Raw genomic sequence first — 15,111 nt, 5'->3', positions numbered from 1 at the left:
TCAAGAACATATAGTCAAGCACTCCAAACACATCATGACATCACAATTGGTCAAGTATCTGGAGATGTCATTTTGTCTGCTTATATTTTATTTGTTCATATCTATTGGGAAAATTTCTCTGCGAACTAAGTAATTACTGGTATTTTTTTTTAATCACTGAAGAATTTTATGCTGATTCTGTTGCCCCATAAAGGAGTTCAAAAGGTAATTTGTCATAAAATAAAAGAAATGAGAAACGATAGTCAATATACTTGACTCTCAACCACTATACCTGCTACTAAATGGCAAATTAGCATTGAGTTAAAGTTTCAGCACATACCCATCTTCGTTACCAATAGCCAAGAGAGTACCATCTGGTTTCCAGCTGATTTCTGTATGTGCTGGTAATTTGTGCTACAAGAAAATAAATAAAATTATAGAGCCTTAATAGTACTGATATCCATTCAATAAATAATGTAAAAATAGTCAACTGAAGATCTTCAGGGTGAATAGAGGAAATCAGGGTATTGTATCAATTTTTACAATAACCTAGCACAATATTTTCTCAACTTCGGCAACTTTAAGACATGTGAACTTCAACTCCCAGAATTCCCCAGCAAGCCACACCTTAAAAGTTGCCGAAGTTGAGAAATGCTGATCTAGCAGCTACTACCAGACAAAGAGAAAAAATAGCTTGATGTGTAGTGGTCAAGATATTAGACTAAAAATCTGGAGACCATATGATTTAATCTTTCTTTAGGCTAGATAACTGGTTTGGTGACTTTGACTCAGTTGTATTCTCTCTGAGCCCAACCTACCTCACTGGATTGTTGTTTTGAGATGTTGCCTGAAATTATACAAAGTAAAGGCATATATAAAAGAAATAAATGAAAAAAAACATACAATTTATCTAAATTTTGCAAAAATTAATTTATTTTTTCAGTCCACAGGCAGACATAATTTTTCTAAAATCTTAAATTAGTCAAAAGATTGTACCGTATTTTTTGCACTATATGACGCATTGGACCATAAGACACACATTAGCTTTAGAGGAGTAACACAAGAAAAAAAAATCTGCCTCTGCCTCCCAGCATCCATCCGCTATTCATCTGGCTAGCATCCTTGCAGCAAACAGCCTGGTCAGCTTCAGCATGTTATCGCAGCCCAGCACGTGGCTCATCAGGGCTTTGTTCTGTTGTGCCCACCACCGGTCAACTGAGAATCAGCTGCTGCCGCCGGGTAACACTGAGCCTTCGCTGCCGAGATGATGATTGGATGGTGGTTGGATTGGCCTTCCGGAATACTGCCAATCAGCTGTTCTAGGTGGCGGGGATAGTCACCGGCGCCAAATGGCGGCAGTGATTGGCAATGGCAGTGATCGGAGGTGATTGTGGCGGCAGCGATCCCTGCCACCTACCCTATTTTCCCCAAAATAAGACATCCCCTGATAATAAGCCCAATTGGACTTTTGAGTGTATGGCAATAAGGCCAAGCGTTTATTTCAGGGTTCAAAAAAATATAAGGCAGGGTCTTATTTTCAGGAAAACATGGTAGAACAGCTGATTGGCGGTATTCTGGGAGGCTGATCCAACCACCGATCAGCAGCGAAGGCTCCAGCATTCCCCAGTGGCAAATGCAGCCACTGCACCAACCCCTCCTCCCACCATAATATTTTTTTTTTTAATTTGCATTTATATCCCGCCCTTCTCCGAAGACTCAGGGCGGCTTACAGTGTATAAGGCAATAGTCTCATTCTATTTGTATATTTTACAAAGTCAACTTATTGCCCCCCCAACAATCTGGGTCCTCATTTTACCTACCTTATAAAGGATGGAAGGCTGAGTCAACCTTGGACCTGGTGGGACTTGAACCTGCAGTAATTGCAGGCAGCTGTGTTTTAATAACAGGCTATCTTACAGCCTGAGCCACCACGGCCCTATTATTATTATTATATTATATTCCCTCTATAGCACAGATATTTCCACCCACTTTATTTTTTTGGAGTGGGGGAGTGCATCAGAGTGCAAAAAATACAGTAATTAAAAACTGTAGGAAGCATCTGACTGGAGTTTTAACATTTATTTGGAGTAAAGCTGTCTATCAGTCTCTCATCACAAATTATTTATTTAGAATTTTTCTGTCTCTCATCTACTGGTGTGTAAATATCAAACAATGCAAATACATTAATTGTATGAAAAACTAAGGGCAATCTGAATAAATCATGCATCCCAGCATATATACCAGAGATCTATAGTATGGCAGCTGCAATATTCTCCTGAAAATAGATACACAAGAACAGCCAGGAAAAATTCAGGAAAAGAGGTTAAGTATGATAGTGTGCTATCTACAGAAAGACATGAGGATGAAAGTAATCTCAGCAAGAGATCAGAAACTGTGCTTTCATATAGCTTTTTGGCTCCATCCCCTGTTCCCACTTAAGTACTGGACACCCAACAAGAGGTATAACTAGCATTAGAATAAAATATGATGTATGCAATAAAACGAGTGGCTGAATGCAAATCTCTTGCTTTTCTCAAAGCTATTTGTTCTAGTTAAACTTTCTTATGCAATTAAATTGCAGAAACATAATGGCATGATAGATGGCAATTTTGGTACAACAGATAACATAGTGATTTGATATAATGAAAGTTCCACAATCAGTGGATCTGGTCAATAGACTTGAAAGGCTTTTAAACATTTTCTGAAGTTATAACAGAAGAATGAAACTTTCAAATGTTTAAAAGTTTTAAATGTCTAACAGATTTCTATAGTGAAGATGATGATAGAAAAAACAAAATAGCGTCTTGCTTTAAAAACTGCTTGGGAAATTCAAGACAGAATTGAATTTATTTATTAGAATTTGTATTCTGGTGTTTTCTTATAGGCTCCGAGTAGTATATAAAAGTCAGAACTGCTCATCTCCTCATGAAAGAACTGCTAATGATTACTAGATCATAACTGTACAGTAATAGCCTATGTTCACTGCTATCCTGGTTATTTGCACTAATTCTTTCTCTCACTAATGCCTATGTATTTTGCTTCAGTTCTACTTTAATGAATGGTTCCTTTTTTCCAACCATGGTTCTCCCATTGTTTCCTTATACCTGTATTTTTCAGACCACTGGCAACACTCCACTTCGATTAGTTTATCTAACATTCTGTTCTCTTGTGAAGTATAGTTTGTACAGGTAGTCCTTAACTTACAACAGTTCATTTAATGATCATCTGAAGCTACAACGCCACTGAAAATAATAATAATAATAATAATAAAAAAGTGAGTCATAAGTCATAAAAAGTGACTTATGACTGTTTTTCATACTTATGACCGTTGCAGCATCCCCATGGTCATGAGATTAAAACTTGGGATATTTGACAACTGACTCAAATTTATGTCCTGGTCATGTGATCACGTTGTGTGACCTTCTTTCAAGCAAAAGTCAATGGGGAAGCTAGATTCACTTAACAACGATGTTACTAACTTAACAACTGCAGTGATTGTGACTGCAGTTAACAATTGTTACAAGAAAGGTCGTAAAATGAGGCAAAATTCACTCAACAAATGTCTCAAAGAAATGTTGGGCTCAATTGTGGTCGTAAGTCAAGGATTACCCGTACTGACCTTAACAATGCTGGGAAATAAAGTTTAGTCTTCCTGCAGTTTTGTTTAATTGTTCATCGCTTATGCTTTGCCTTTTATTTACATATAATTCTTATAAACCAACACATTTCAAAGCATTTTATTCTATTACTTGCTTAGAATTAAAAAGCTGAAAAGACTTCTAGGAACATCACGTGATGCATCCCAATCACTTCATCAGCATATTCTAGACCTGAGCAAATTGGAATAATTTTTATCAGCAAAATGTTGCATATAGCAATTACTAATTGTTCCTCAGAAGACTGGTAGTCACCTTAAACAGAGCTGCTAGGGCACACTGACTATCACAGTAAGGCAGAAAAGTAAGTTTGTGTTGCCACGCATAATGCCACACTGTAATCTTGAACATGAGCTATTACCCTTCTTCAATCAAGTTCAATTCTGAACTTTTTGCTATTCACTTGTGAGTTTCATGCCCCATAGCTTCTTAACATTCTGTACCACGACCTCTTCCTTACCCAGGCTTTCTACCTGTTTTAAGATTTTAATCTCAGTCTGACTTCTTTCTATTTCGTTACAGATGGTGAATTGCCAACAGCCCAGTTCACACAAAACTGAGCATTCTAGGTCAGGGTACGAAAGTTATTCTGAAATCAGACGTTACTTTTTTCTACTTGAAATATAACACAGATGGAGATGTAACAAGTAATTTTCATTCCTAGGTCAAAATTCTTACTCACTTTGATTGAATTTGTTTCCCGAATGAGTTTGTTGATATCATGAGCTTCTCCATTTAGATTCCAAGGATTATGTTGAAAAACAATTCCTTCTCCCGCGCAGCTATACAAGGTTATGGAAGGTCTATCACCATCTCCCCCTAAAATAAGTAAAACAATTGTTTCTTATACGTGCATATTTTAATGCAATCAGTATAAAAAAATCTAAAACTTATTTTAAATAGGTCTTTTAATATAATAATTCCATCACCCTTTTATTGGATCAAAGCACTATCATGCACATAATTGATGATTTAAATAATCAAATTACTGCAAAGAGCAATGATCAATTTGAGTATTCCTGATTATGATTATATTATGAAGCAGCTTCAAAACTTGGGAAGATCTTAATAAAGTTTGAACATGCCAACTATGGATGGGGGAGAAGATAATGCTATTTCTAGAGCATTATCACAATATGTGGACAATGCAAAAACTATAAACAAATTTATATGACTTACGTAAAGACAGTGGTGGAACTGGAGGCCCCCAAACTAAAGTATATACCGTTTTCTTATGGTATGTGCTGGAGACTTGTGGAGGCCTAACAGGAAAAGATATACAAAATTAGCATCATTTTTTAATTTTTATTTATTGTTTACATTAAACAAAACAAAGCCATCATTTTTAAAGAAACACATGACAATATCTTCTTCAACATTATTTAAAATATCAATAGAAATGAGGAAAAGTCCAACAATTCCTTTAAGCTAGAACAGCAACTTTTTCCACAATCCTTCTGCATTCTTTAAAAGTATGTCTGGTTGAACACAAAAGCATCAATTTCCTTTGTATTTTCTCAACCCAAGAGACAGTAACAATATTAATGATCCCCTCTCTTGATAAATTTTGCCCTCTTCTGTGACTTCTCAAAGGATAAGAATGAAGATACAAAATGCATTATAATTAAAGAGTAATATTAACTCTGTGAACCAACAGAAATTATGAAGAGAACTAAGAAAGAACTGGGTTTCTGGAAGCTTTCAAATTGGAACATGGTCTGAAGTTCTTTCAGAAAGTTTTCTTAGAATGAACTTGGGCTTAGTTTAAATAAAATAATTAAATTAAATTAAAAACAATACTAAAATGTTAATTCTATGGTTCTATCAAGTATCTATCCCTAATAACATACGGAAATAGGCTCACACTGTCAAAGACTCTTGCAATAGAAGGTTATCTTCATATATTTTGATACCTTTGAAAAATGTTACTTTCTTTTGGTCAACACTCTTCCTTGGTTGAGTATATACTATTCCAAAATCTGGTCAGTTGTGACTTATTACCTATTGTCATCTGTGATGGTTTGCTGAATAGGAAACCAGCCATATATTGATTATTAAAAAAAACTATAATCAAAGTTAATCATGGTTCATCATTATAAATATGTAAGTAGCTACTAATAAACAAAAATAGTTGTATCTTACTTGTTAGAGTAGGTATCATAAATTCCAACTTTTCCATCATCTGTTCCAAAAGCTAAGCAGCCTTCCTTTGTTGGATGCCAAGCCAGCTGCAAACAGAAAACACAATAAGATCTCAACACTACGGTCAGAATTGTGAATCAATGTAATTTGTATCCAAGTTGCACTGTGTGACATTAACACAGCTGATACGTAAATATATTAAAAGTGTATCTACAGCAGGAGAACATGTAATATATACTAAAGGACATGTTAGCATTCTCCATAAGCCTTGTTCACTTGCAGAAAGCACCACAAATAGAAAACTAACAATGCATGACGCTCCCTGTGATTGAAGCTACTTTTAAGTAAGCAAACAAACAAATAAACTAATAAATAAAACATTACATGAACTATCCTGACAATTTAAAATAATTAGAACTACATTCTCTTTAGACAGATTTGCAGGTGTAGTATTTGTAGAGCCTGGTACCATAGTAATAGCTGCCAGTAAAAGAATGAAGTTATTAAGCTTAACGATTCATGATCAAAGTTAATTATAGCAGTTCATTACATTATTTTTAAATACCACTTTCTAGTGTTGCTTTTAAAAGCAGATTTTGTTAATGTTTTTTCATTATCTTAACATCTGTGCTCAAATTATGCTGAGAATTGTTTTCTTATCTAATGGCCACGACATAAGCAGTGATTTTAATTAGTATAATCAATACAGCTTTATTATTGTTAATGTTTAAATAATATACTTAAAATGAAATTATTTTAAGTGAATTTATTATATCTGACATTTTAATGAATATGTATATAATCATTTTAATCATTTTAATGAATATGTATATAATCACTCATAGTACATAAAACATAAGTAATAGCCAATGTACGAAACCATTATTTTCGGTGAGAAAATAAAATATATATTGAAAAACGGGAGCAGAAGTATACTTACAGCTGTGACTTTGGATTTAATGCCCTGCCAGAAAGTTTTCACATCATAATGATTATTAATTGACATGGTGTTCCACACTCGGAGCATGCTGTCTCCAACTCCAATAGCAAGGCAGCCTGTATCTACAGGTGAAAAAGCCAGGCTGTAAACAAACCCCCCAAGAGAAGGCATAGTCCAACAGCAATTTGAAGTTGCCAAATCCCAACACTTCACCTACAAAGAAAAAAAAGAAAAGAATGGAGCTTCAGTAAAAATTCACCAAAACAAAAGCCACAGAAAAGTTCAGTAAGAAAATTATGAAGATTTTTCAAAGAATTTCTGAAGAGAAGCACTGATCTGCTTTAAAAGTGAGTAGATTCCTGCTGAGATTCTAGGGATAAATACACTAGAATTCTACAAATACCAGACTCAAGACTAGATTCAAGGTTTAAAAAGCTAATGTGCTATTTGATTCAATGTATTCTTCTACATGAGAGCTAAGATGTTAAAAGTTGAAGACCAAAATAAAGTGAAGTCCAGTTCCAAAAACTGTGAAAAAGGAGTCAGTGAACTATAATCCATCAAAGAAAAAATAGATTTATAATAGTAATTCAATGCCTTGCAAACTTGCCAAAATCCCTCACAAACATTTGATCATTTTTCTCTGTAGGCAGATCAGTTATCAGCAATGATATGGGAAAAAATAGAAGAAGAAATCTCACACATTCCTAAAATCAGCAGGAAAGATTGATCAACACAGATAGTAGCTTAGCAGGGAGGAACATTTGTGGAACCTTCAGATCAGAATGTTCTGAAGGACTTTTTTAAAACAAGCAAGCATGCATGACACATGATCCTTACATCTCTGTCCATTGAAATGGAAAAAAGAAGCTGTCTGTCTTCTACTTGCAAAGTACACAAGTTGAAGACTATTCTAGAATGGTTTTGTCCTTCAGATGAAGTCCCCAGGAGTTCCCATTTCCGCTTCCCAGGTTGGGCTAAATCCCACTTCAGCAATTCACCACTATGAAAAGTAAACATGCAGAAAGCAAGAATCTGTTAATTCATAAAGTAGGTTGTTTTTTAAGTACATAATCTTTTACATGTAAGTATTAATATTGCAAAAAATATTAAATATTTTAAAACAAATATTAACTGCAATGTTTTGAAGTCTAATAAAATTATATTTCAAAACAGAAATTCAAAAAGCTTTATTTCACATGCACAGAATGATCATTATAATTCACAAGGAAATCTTTCTAGATTGTTTAAAGAAGGGGTCTCCAACCTTGGCAAAGCTGGCTGAGGAATTCTGGGAGTTGAAGTCCACAAGTCTTAAAGTTGCTAAATTTGGAGACCCCTGCTTTAAAGAATTGGAAAACATGCAACATACAAGTATAGAGACATATACTAAATGTCCCCAAAATAGTGCTCTCCAGATATGTTGAAGATGCAATTCATAGAATTTGAGCCCGTCCAAGCCTCAGGATTCTAGGAATTGTAACCTTCACACATCCAGAGGGTGCTTTTTGGAAATACAAAGCAAATTACTTAGAAAGAAGAAAAGTTGTCTTTGAAAGGTTGGATGTTTATCAAGTAAACACAGAAAATATATAATGCTAAGGAATTAATTGACAGCTTCCCCAATCTTATTTTCTTATACTTTTGCCTTTCACTCAGCCATTCGAGAAAATACTCACCCAAAGCAACTGGAGAGAATGCATGTGGGTTGATTTGAGGGCCAGTGTAGTGTTAACCAAATACGCTCTTTGACCATTGGTTCAACACCTCCACCTCTTCTTTTCAAAAAGGGCAATTTTAAGTTCATTACCACTAGCAAAAAGAAAAGAAAAATAAAGACTTCAAGCTTGCATTGATATCAAAATAAAGGAGAAATTCCAGAATGAAAATGGGATTGTTCCACTTAATTTTATTAAAAAACCTTTTGCACATGTTCTGTAACATACAGACTGATGCAGACATAAATATTATTGAACATAGTAAGTCTTATTTCTGATTGAATACATGAAATTTAGTTATTTACTAAGTTCAGAAGGCCAAATTTTCAATGAATTGTTAAATCTTGTTACCAGTGGGGGGTTGGCCTTCGAGGGAGCAAAAAAAGAAAATGTGTACTGCCTACAACGGTTACATTGTTTAACTGATGAGACCTGGAACATGCCTGTTCGGCCTCCTCATACAAAATGGGCAAAAACAATAGGAGGTAGGGGATCCATTAGATAACTGGGCCATGTGCCATGAAAAGCTTTATAGCTAATAATTGGCATCTTGAAATGCATAAAAACCCAACTGGCAGCCAATGCCACCTGTAATAACATTGGTATAATCTTTGTTGTTAGTTGCGAAGTTGTGTCCGACCCATCGCGACCCCATGGCCAACGTTCCTCCAGGCCTTCCTGTCCTCTACCATCCTCTGGAGTCCATTCATGCCTACTGCTTCAGTGACTCCATCCAGCCACCTCGTTCTCTGTCGTCCCCGTCTTCTTTTGCCCTCAATTTTTCCCAGCATTAGGCTCTTCTCCAGTGAGTCTATTCTAATAATCTAATTATCTACATAATAATCTAATTATCTATTAATGCTAGACCCTGAATAATAACAAATTCATTTTGGCAGTTTCATGTAGATGTTAAACACGAGTATCAAGCTTTAAGGCACCCCTCCCCCCCGGCAAGGTAAGGGACCTTGGGTTCAAACTCTTCCTTGTCATACTGACTGGAATCACACACAGAGAAAGGAAAATCAGAACACAGTGCTCCTATTCCCAATTGCTCTAGTCAATCCATAATGATTATCAATGGCATCACTGAGACATTAAGAACCAGGACAATTGCAACATTCCCATCATGGCTCTGCCAGAGGCCATTTACAAGCACAATGGCCAAGGTCATAGTCTAAACGACCCTTTCTTATTTCTCAGGAATTACATGCTCAAACTCAACCCAGCTAAACCTGAGCCTCAGGCATTTCAACAAGACTTGCCCAATCAGAATACAAACTCCGAGGGGATCTGAACAGCTTTAGCAATTATCATTGTTGGCTTTATTATAAAGAAACACCACGTGCCATTTCAACACATTTAAGCTAACACAATTCAGAATTGGATGTTACGTTAAATGACATTTGAGGAGACAGCTCTCCTCTTCAATTATTATTAGAATTCCTTTTTTAAATCTGTAATTGATAAAACATTTGACATTGTGAAGAGAAAACAGAGGGGGGAAAAATACTACACTGTGTTGTTAAAACAATGTATTATTTCTTCAGACCTACCTCTATTTGTATTACCACTCCATACACGAATGCTTTGATCTTTGCTTCCTGAGGCCAAATAATAGCCTTTTTCTACACCTGCTTCTTCTGCTATGGCTCCTGTAATGGTATCTTCTTCTGAAAGTATCCAGAAATCAGTTAAAAAGAGTATCATATTTTTGGATTCCACTACAGAAACTAATATTATTACAAGATTCACACTGCTTTTATAATGCAATACATGAGCTTTGTATATATACCTTGGAAATCTTGTTTACTGAACAGAGAATCTTCCCCAAGCACAGGGCACCATGCCAAAGAATGTATTTCATCATCATGACCTCTTAGGCGATGAACAATCTCTCCCTTTTTGCTGATGTCCATAACAATCACAATGCCATCCTTATAGCTTGACATAAAAAGATTTATATTGAGCAAAAAATATTTAATCTCTTAGTCACGTTCAATAAATAATCCCAGTGCTAGATGCAGCCCATTCATGTTTGTACTGTAATCTTTGTTGTTTGTAAGAGAAGAGCGGTAAACATAAACCTTAGGATGGAAGTGCTTACACGGACTAATAGGTGGGATAAATCAGTGACATTTCAGCCCATATGAATTGTAAACAAATGATAACATTTTTCCCATAATCTAACATAAAATGCTAATAGTTTGTTGTTTCTGCATGAAATTAATGAATCTGAACAGCAAAGCTTGCCAGTTGGAGTATTTCTCAGCCTGCCAGTAATTATATACTGAATACAACAGAAAGCATTCTATGTTCTGTATCTGCAGATATACAGTATAGTTTAATGGGGAAAAACAGATTCTTCTGAACATAAAGCATATGCTTTCTTGGCATTACATCAATTTGTAAAATTACTTTATGCAGATATGGAACAATGCATACTTTAAGTTAGTCTGTTTATTTTCCCTTTTATTCTAGAAATATACAACACTGAATGAAGATAAAGTGGAATTAATCAGCACTGTAGATTCAAACTAGGGTAGAAATCTTTTTCTCCATAATCACATATTTGTTTTATAAATATGTATCTCTTCAATGTAATCTTAACTAAAACATGTTAAGATGATTCAGGTCTTTTCACCTGTATTTAGCTGAAGCTTTCTATATATTGAATTGGTGTATCTGAATAAAAATCTTTACTGTATGTTAAAATGAAACCAGTTAAAGGAACTGATTGTCCTTTGGTAACTTGAGGGTACAATCTATTTTAAAACTCATGGCTATGTGATTATTCCATTTATTTTTCTTCCCTTTCTTTAACAAACCTTTTGTCTCAGTTGTCTCTAACTGAGTGCTGATTGTTAACATAACCAACATTTTTGCATTAAGAACTTTTAACTCCCACAATGTATAGATTAATAACCTCTGATAGCACTATAAAATTAGTAGTAGGATTGAAACAGAGGGAACTAAAACAATTTGAATTCAACAATTTAATTCATCACTTGTTACAAACACAATGAAACAAATACAACCCCCCTTATTTTCCCCTAGTAGTTGGCAGTGACAGAATAGTTTGTTGAGTGGCTAAAGCACCAGGCTAATAAATGGAAGATTGTGGATTCTAGATCTGCATTTGATACAAAGCCAGCTGGATGACTTTGAACCAGTTATTATTTTCCAAAATGACTAAATGAAGGAAAACTAGATTCTAAGCTAACTTAGTAACAGAATATTTTTACTTGTTATTAATGAAAACATTCTTCCTGAACATCCTCACTTTCTACATTTTTAAAGTCTTAACAAAGGGCATGCACAACATGGATATTTGTAATTGGTTCAAAACCTTAAACAAATTACTTGAACTCATTAGTTTAACCAACAAAGCAGCTTGAAGTTCAATTAACTGAAACCTGGAATAATTTGGCTGTTTCAACTTTTATCTTTGCAAAATATGGAGAGTCTTACAGGGCAAGTATGGCAATGCTGAGTGTTCTGTTCCTTTCCCTGCCTCTTCAAGATTTTGTGTCAGCCTACCAGCTGATCTGAGGTCCAAATGTTTGAACAGATTCAGAAGGCCACATGGAAAAAATGAGGGAGAATCTGATTCATCAGTGAAATGTACACCAACGGATAAAATGAGACTTATTTCAACCTCTTACTCATGTAAGTATAAAGGTAAAGGTTCCCTTCGCACATATGTGCTAGTTGTTCCCAACTCTAAGGGGCGGTGCTCATCTCCATTTCAAAGGAAAACAGCCAACGCTGTCTGAAGACGTCTCCGTGGTCATGTGGATGGCATGACTAAATGCCAAAGGCACACGGAATGCGGTTACCTTCTCACCAAAGGTGGTCCCTAATTTTCTACTTGCATTTTTTTATGTGCTTTCAAGCTGCTAGGTTGACAGAAGCTGGAACAAGTAATGGGAGCTCACTCCATTATGTGGCGCTAGGGATTTGAACTGCTGAACTGCCGAGTTTTCGATCGACAAGCTCAGCGTCTTAGCCACTGAGCCACTGTGTCCCTCATGTAAGTATATATTATTGTAAAATATGTAAAATGAATAAACATTTGGGCCTTACCCAATAGCTATCAGATTTTCATGGTGAGGAGAACAAGTGAGACAGAATATAGTTCTAGGTTCTGGAAAAAATTGCTGACTGTCATTTCGATTATGCCAGTAACAAATCACTATCCCCTTCTCATCACCTGATACAATTAGATCTTTTGCTCTGGGTGACCAGTGCAATGCAGAAATCGTATTCTAGAGGAGAAAAAGCAGCACGGTTAGGAAAATTAAATGTTGATATTTTTGAGGTTTTGTACAATATTTAAAAATAAAAAGCCAGAATTTGCAACTATCTCTCGGTTACTTCCAGAGTCCAGTGGGTGCATTTGTTAACAACCAAAACCCAATAACAGATGGAGATGAATCTGCCTCATATCTCTTCCAAGGTGGAAACTGAGACAATGATCTCTAGCTCTTTCTTTCTAGTAAAAACCAACTATTGACTAGAATGCAAAATAATTCAGGAGTACTTTATAGAAAGTAATTAAGAAAAATATTTTCCAATCATTTCATAATAACCATACTACATTTTAAAAACCTGAAATCTAACTGTCTATGATCTATCCAATCACAACATATCAATAAGGATGAGAACTGATTCATTTGACAATAAAGGTTTCAGTAATAATTATATTGACCTTTATTTACTCTTAAGATATTAAAATTATCATTATTGGTATCAAATAAAAGCTTTCATCTGGAAAATATAACTTCATTATCTACGCATCCAAGAGATATAAACATTAGAAAGGAAAAAAAAAACACAGGTAGCAGGATTAAATAAAATAAACAGACTGCATGATAATATTTTTTCACTCTACCTCACAGCCTATCATTCAGATAAGACAATACAAATCTTGATAAATATTTAATTCCATGTTCCTCCTAACAAAGATTTCAGAGATGTTTGGCAAACTCAAGCCTAGAGTTTATAAAAAGTCGCTCCAGAATATAGTAAAAAGTGTATAACAACCCAACTAGTGATCAAGAACTACCATTTCCACATGCATTTTACCTGGTGTAGTGTATGTTCCATCATGACAGTCAACGTTTGGACATTCCAAATTTTCACAGCTCCATCATCAGAGCTGCTGGCACAATAGTAGTTTTGTCCAGGGTAAGGGCAAAATGTGAAGCCAGAAACTCTTTCAGTGTGGCCTATTAATTCTCCTGCAGTGAAAAATATACTAGACTTGTAAAATAGATCGTTATTTTGAACAATTTTACCCCAATTAACATCCCTAATTCCCAGGTAAAGGAACAGCCCATTCACCATGTTGCAATCTTCGTAGGATTTGGATTCAAATTATTTTAAGACATCAGCTCAACATAATATAGTAAGCACATTTAAAGGTACAAAAGTAAACAGCAAAATGCCCACAATGGATGGGATAGGAAGACAAGAGGCAGCCTTTTTGGGCAAGACATTCTGCAAGTGAAGAGGCAAAAATGATGAAACCCTTTCTATTATGTCCATCCACCTCATTCTATTTGGTAAGTGTGTCCTTACGATTTATATTGATATTGTTTCCTGATTGCTTATTTCTACCCTATGACTATAATTAAGTGTTGTACATTATGATTCTTGATGAACGTATCTTTTCTTTTATGTACAGAGAGCATATGCACCAAGACAAATTCCTTGTGTATCCAATCCCACTTGGCCAATAAAAAAAAAAATTCTATTCTATTCTTTGGACATAGACAGACTGACCAGGGATGTGTGGCATATTATATTTTTCTCAATCCCTTGGCTTCAAGTTTTTAAGGGATCTCTACCAGAACTCTGAATTCAATTCAAAATAGACAAGGAGTTAGAGCAATGCCTACTGCTCATACATAGTGAAATTTCAGGTGAGTTCGCTTAGCGTTTCCCAAATTTAAACAGATACGGTCTCTTCACCAAATATAATAAGTAATGCATTGTTCCTTCCTACAGAGCATACTTCATGTAAGTGAGATTAACAGGTATTATTACACCGAGTCAGTTTGTAAAAATGGAACTATTTACATATTTTCCCCTCTGTACCTAACTTTACAGCTAAATTTAGTAGCAGGGGAGCCAAGCCGTAATAATCATCTTAATAGAATACACTGGAACTATAACTCCCAGAAAGCTGGTCTTCATAATTGGAAAACTAGGCTGATAAATCTGCCAAAAGCTTTCCTATTTGGTCCCCATCCACCCGAAGGATGATTTTATATCTGGCTCTTAAATCGGGAAACGGGAACTAGCTTTTCTTTCCCAGGGCCGCCCCCGAGAGAAAGGCTTAAGGCACCACCGAGGGGGGCTGATGGAGGAGGACCTCTATACTGCTGACTCCCAGCCCGGGGCCACCTACCGTAAAAAGTGGGAGCGGTAGCGCGGACCTCCAGGAGACACACGCTGTGACGAGCCGCGAAGCCGAAGAGATGCCCGTCCTGGGAAGAGTCGCTGCACCGGCTGCAGTACCAGTTAGGGGAAGCCGGCAGCACGCGCTCGGCGGCTCCAGCGCCCAACGCCGCCGCTGCCATAGCTCGAGTGCCGAGGTAAGCCTCGCGCTCACGTTGCGCTTCCAGGAGGCTCCCGGCAGCTGTCACCACGCCCCGCCGTAAAGCCCGCACTA

The 15,111-nt window shown here is 36.1% G+C and overlaps 1 protein-coding gene across 3 annotated transcripts in view; it reads right to left on the bottom strand.

The window, feature by feature from the left end:
- Positions 1–15,079, bottom strand: part of GEMIN5 (gem nuclear organelle associated protein 5) — a 31,286-nt gene extending 16,207 nt beyond the window's left edge. For 2 of the 3 annotated variants that reach the window (XM_058168450.1, XM_058168451.1), the window contains exons 1-12: positions 14,848–15,079; positions 13,521–13,675; positions 12,519–12,700; positions 10,228–10,376; positions 9,989–10,105; positions 8,397–8,529; positions 7,558–7,720; positions 6,718–6,930; positions 5,778–5,863; positions 4,815–4,897; positions 4,318–4,454; positions 320–393 (exon numbers count right to left, since the gene is read on the bottom strand). In XM_058168450.1, the coding sequence (XP_058024433.1) occupies positions 320–393; positions 4,318–4,454; positions 4,815–4,897; positions 5,778–5,863; positions 6,718–6,930; positions 7,558–7,720; positions 8,397–8,529; positions 9,989–10,105; positions 10,228–10,376; positions 12,519–12,700; positions 13,521–13,675; positions 14,848–15,019 (1,664 nt within the window). In that variant the 5' untranslated portion in view covers positions 15,020–15,079. The remainder of the gene's footprint in view (positions 1–319; positions 394–4,317; positions 4,455–4,814; positions 4,898–5,777; positions 5,864–6,717; positions 6,931–7,557; positions 7,721–8,396; positions 8,530–9,988; positions 10,106–10,227; positions 10,377–12,518; positions 12,701–13,520; positions 13,676–14,847) is intronic. The other variant, XM_058168452.1, reaches the window with a different exon arrangement.
- Positions 15,080–15,111: the final 32 nt, after the last annotated feature.

The sequence above is a fragment of the Ahaetulla prasina genome, chromosome 2 (assembly GCF_028640845.1).
Source record: "Ahaetulla prasina isolate Xishuangbanna chromosome 2, ASM2864084v1, whole genome shotgun sequence".
NCBI classification, from domain to species: domain Eukaryota; kingdom Metazoa; phylum Chordata; class Lepidosauria; order Squamata; family Colubridae; genus Ahaetulla; species Ahaetulla prasina.
This window is presented reverse-complemented; position numbering and strand designations above follow the sequence as displayed.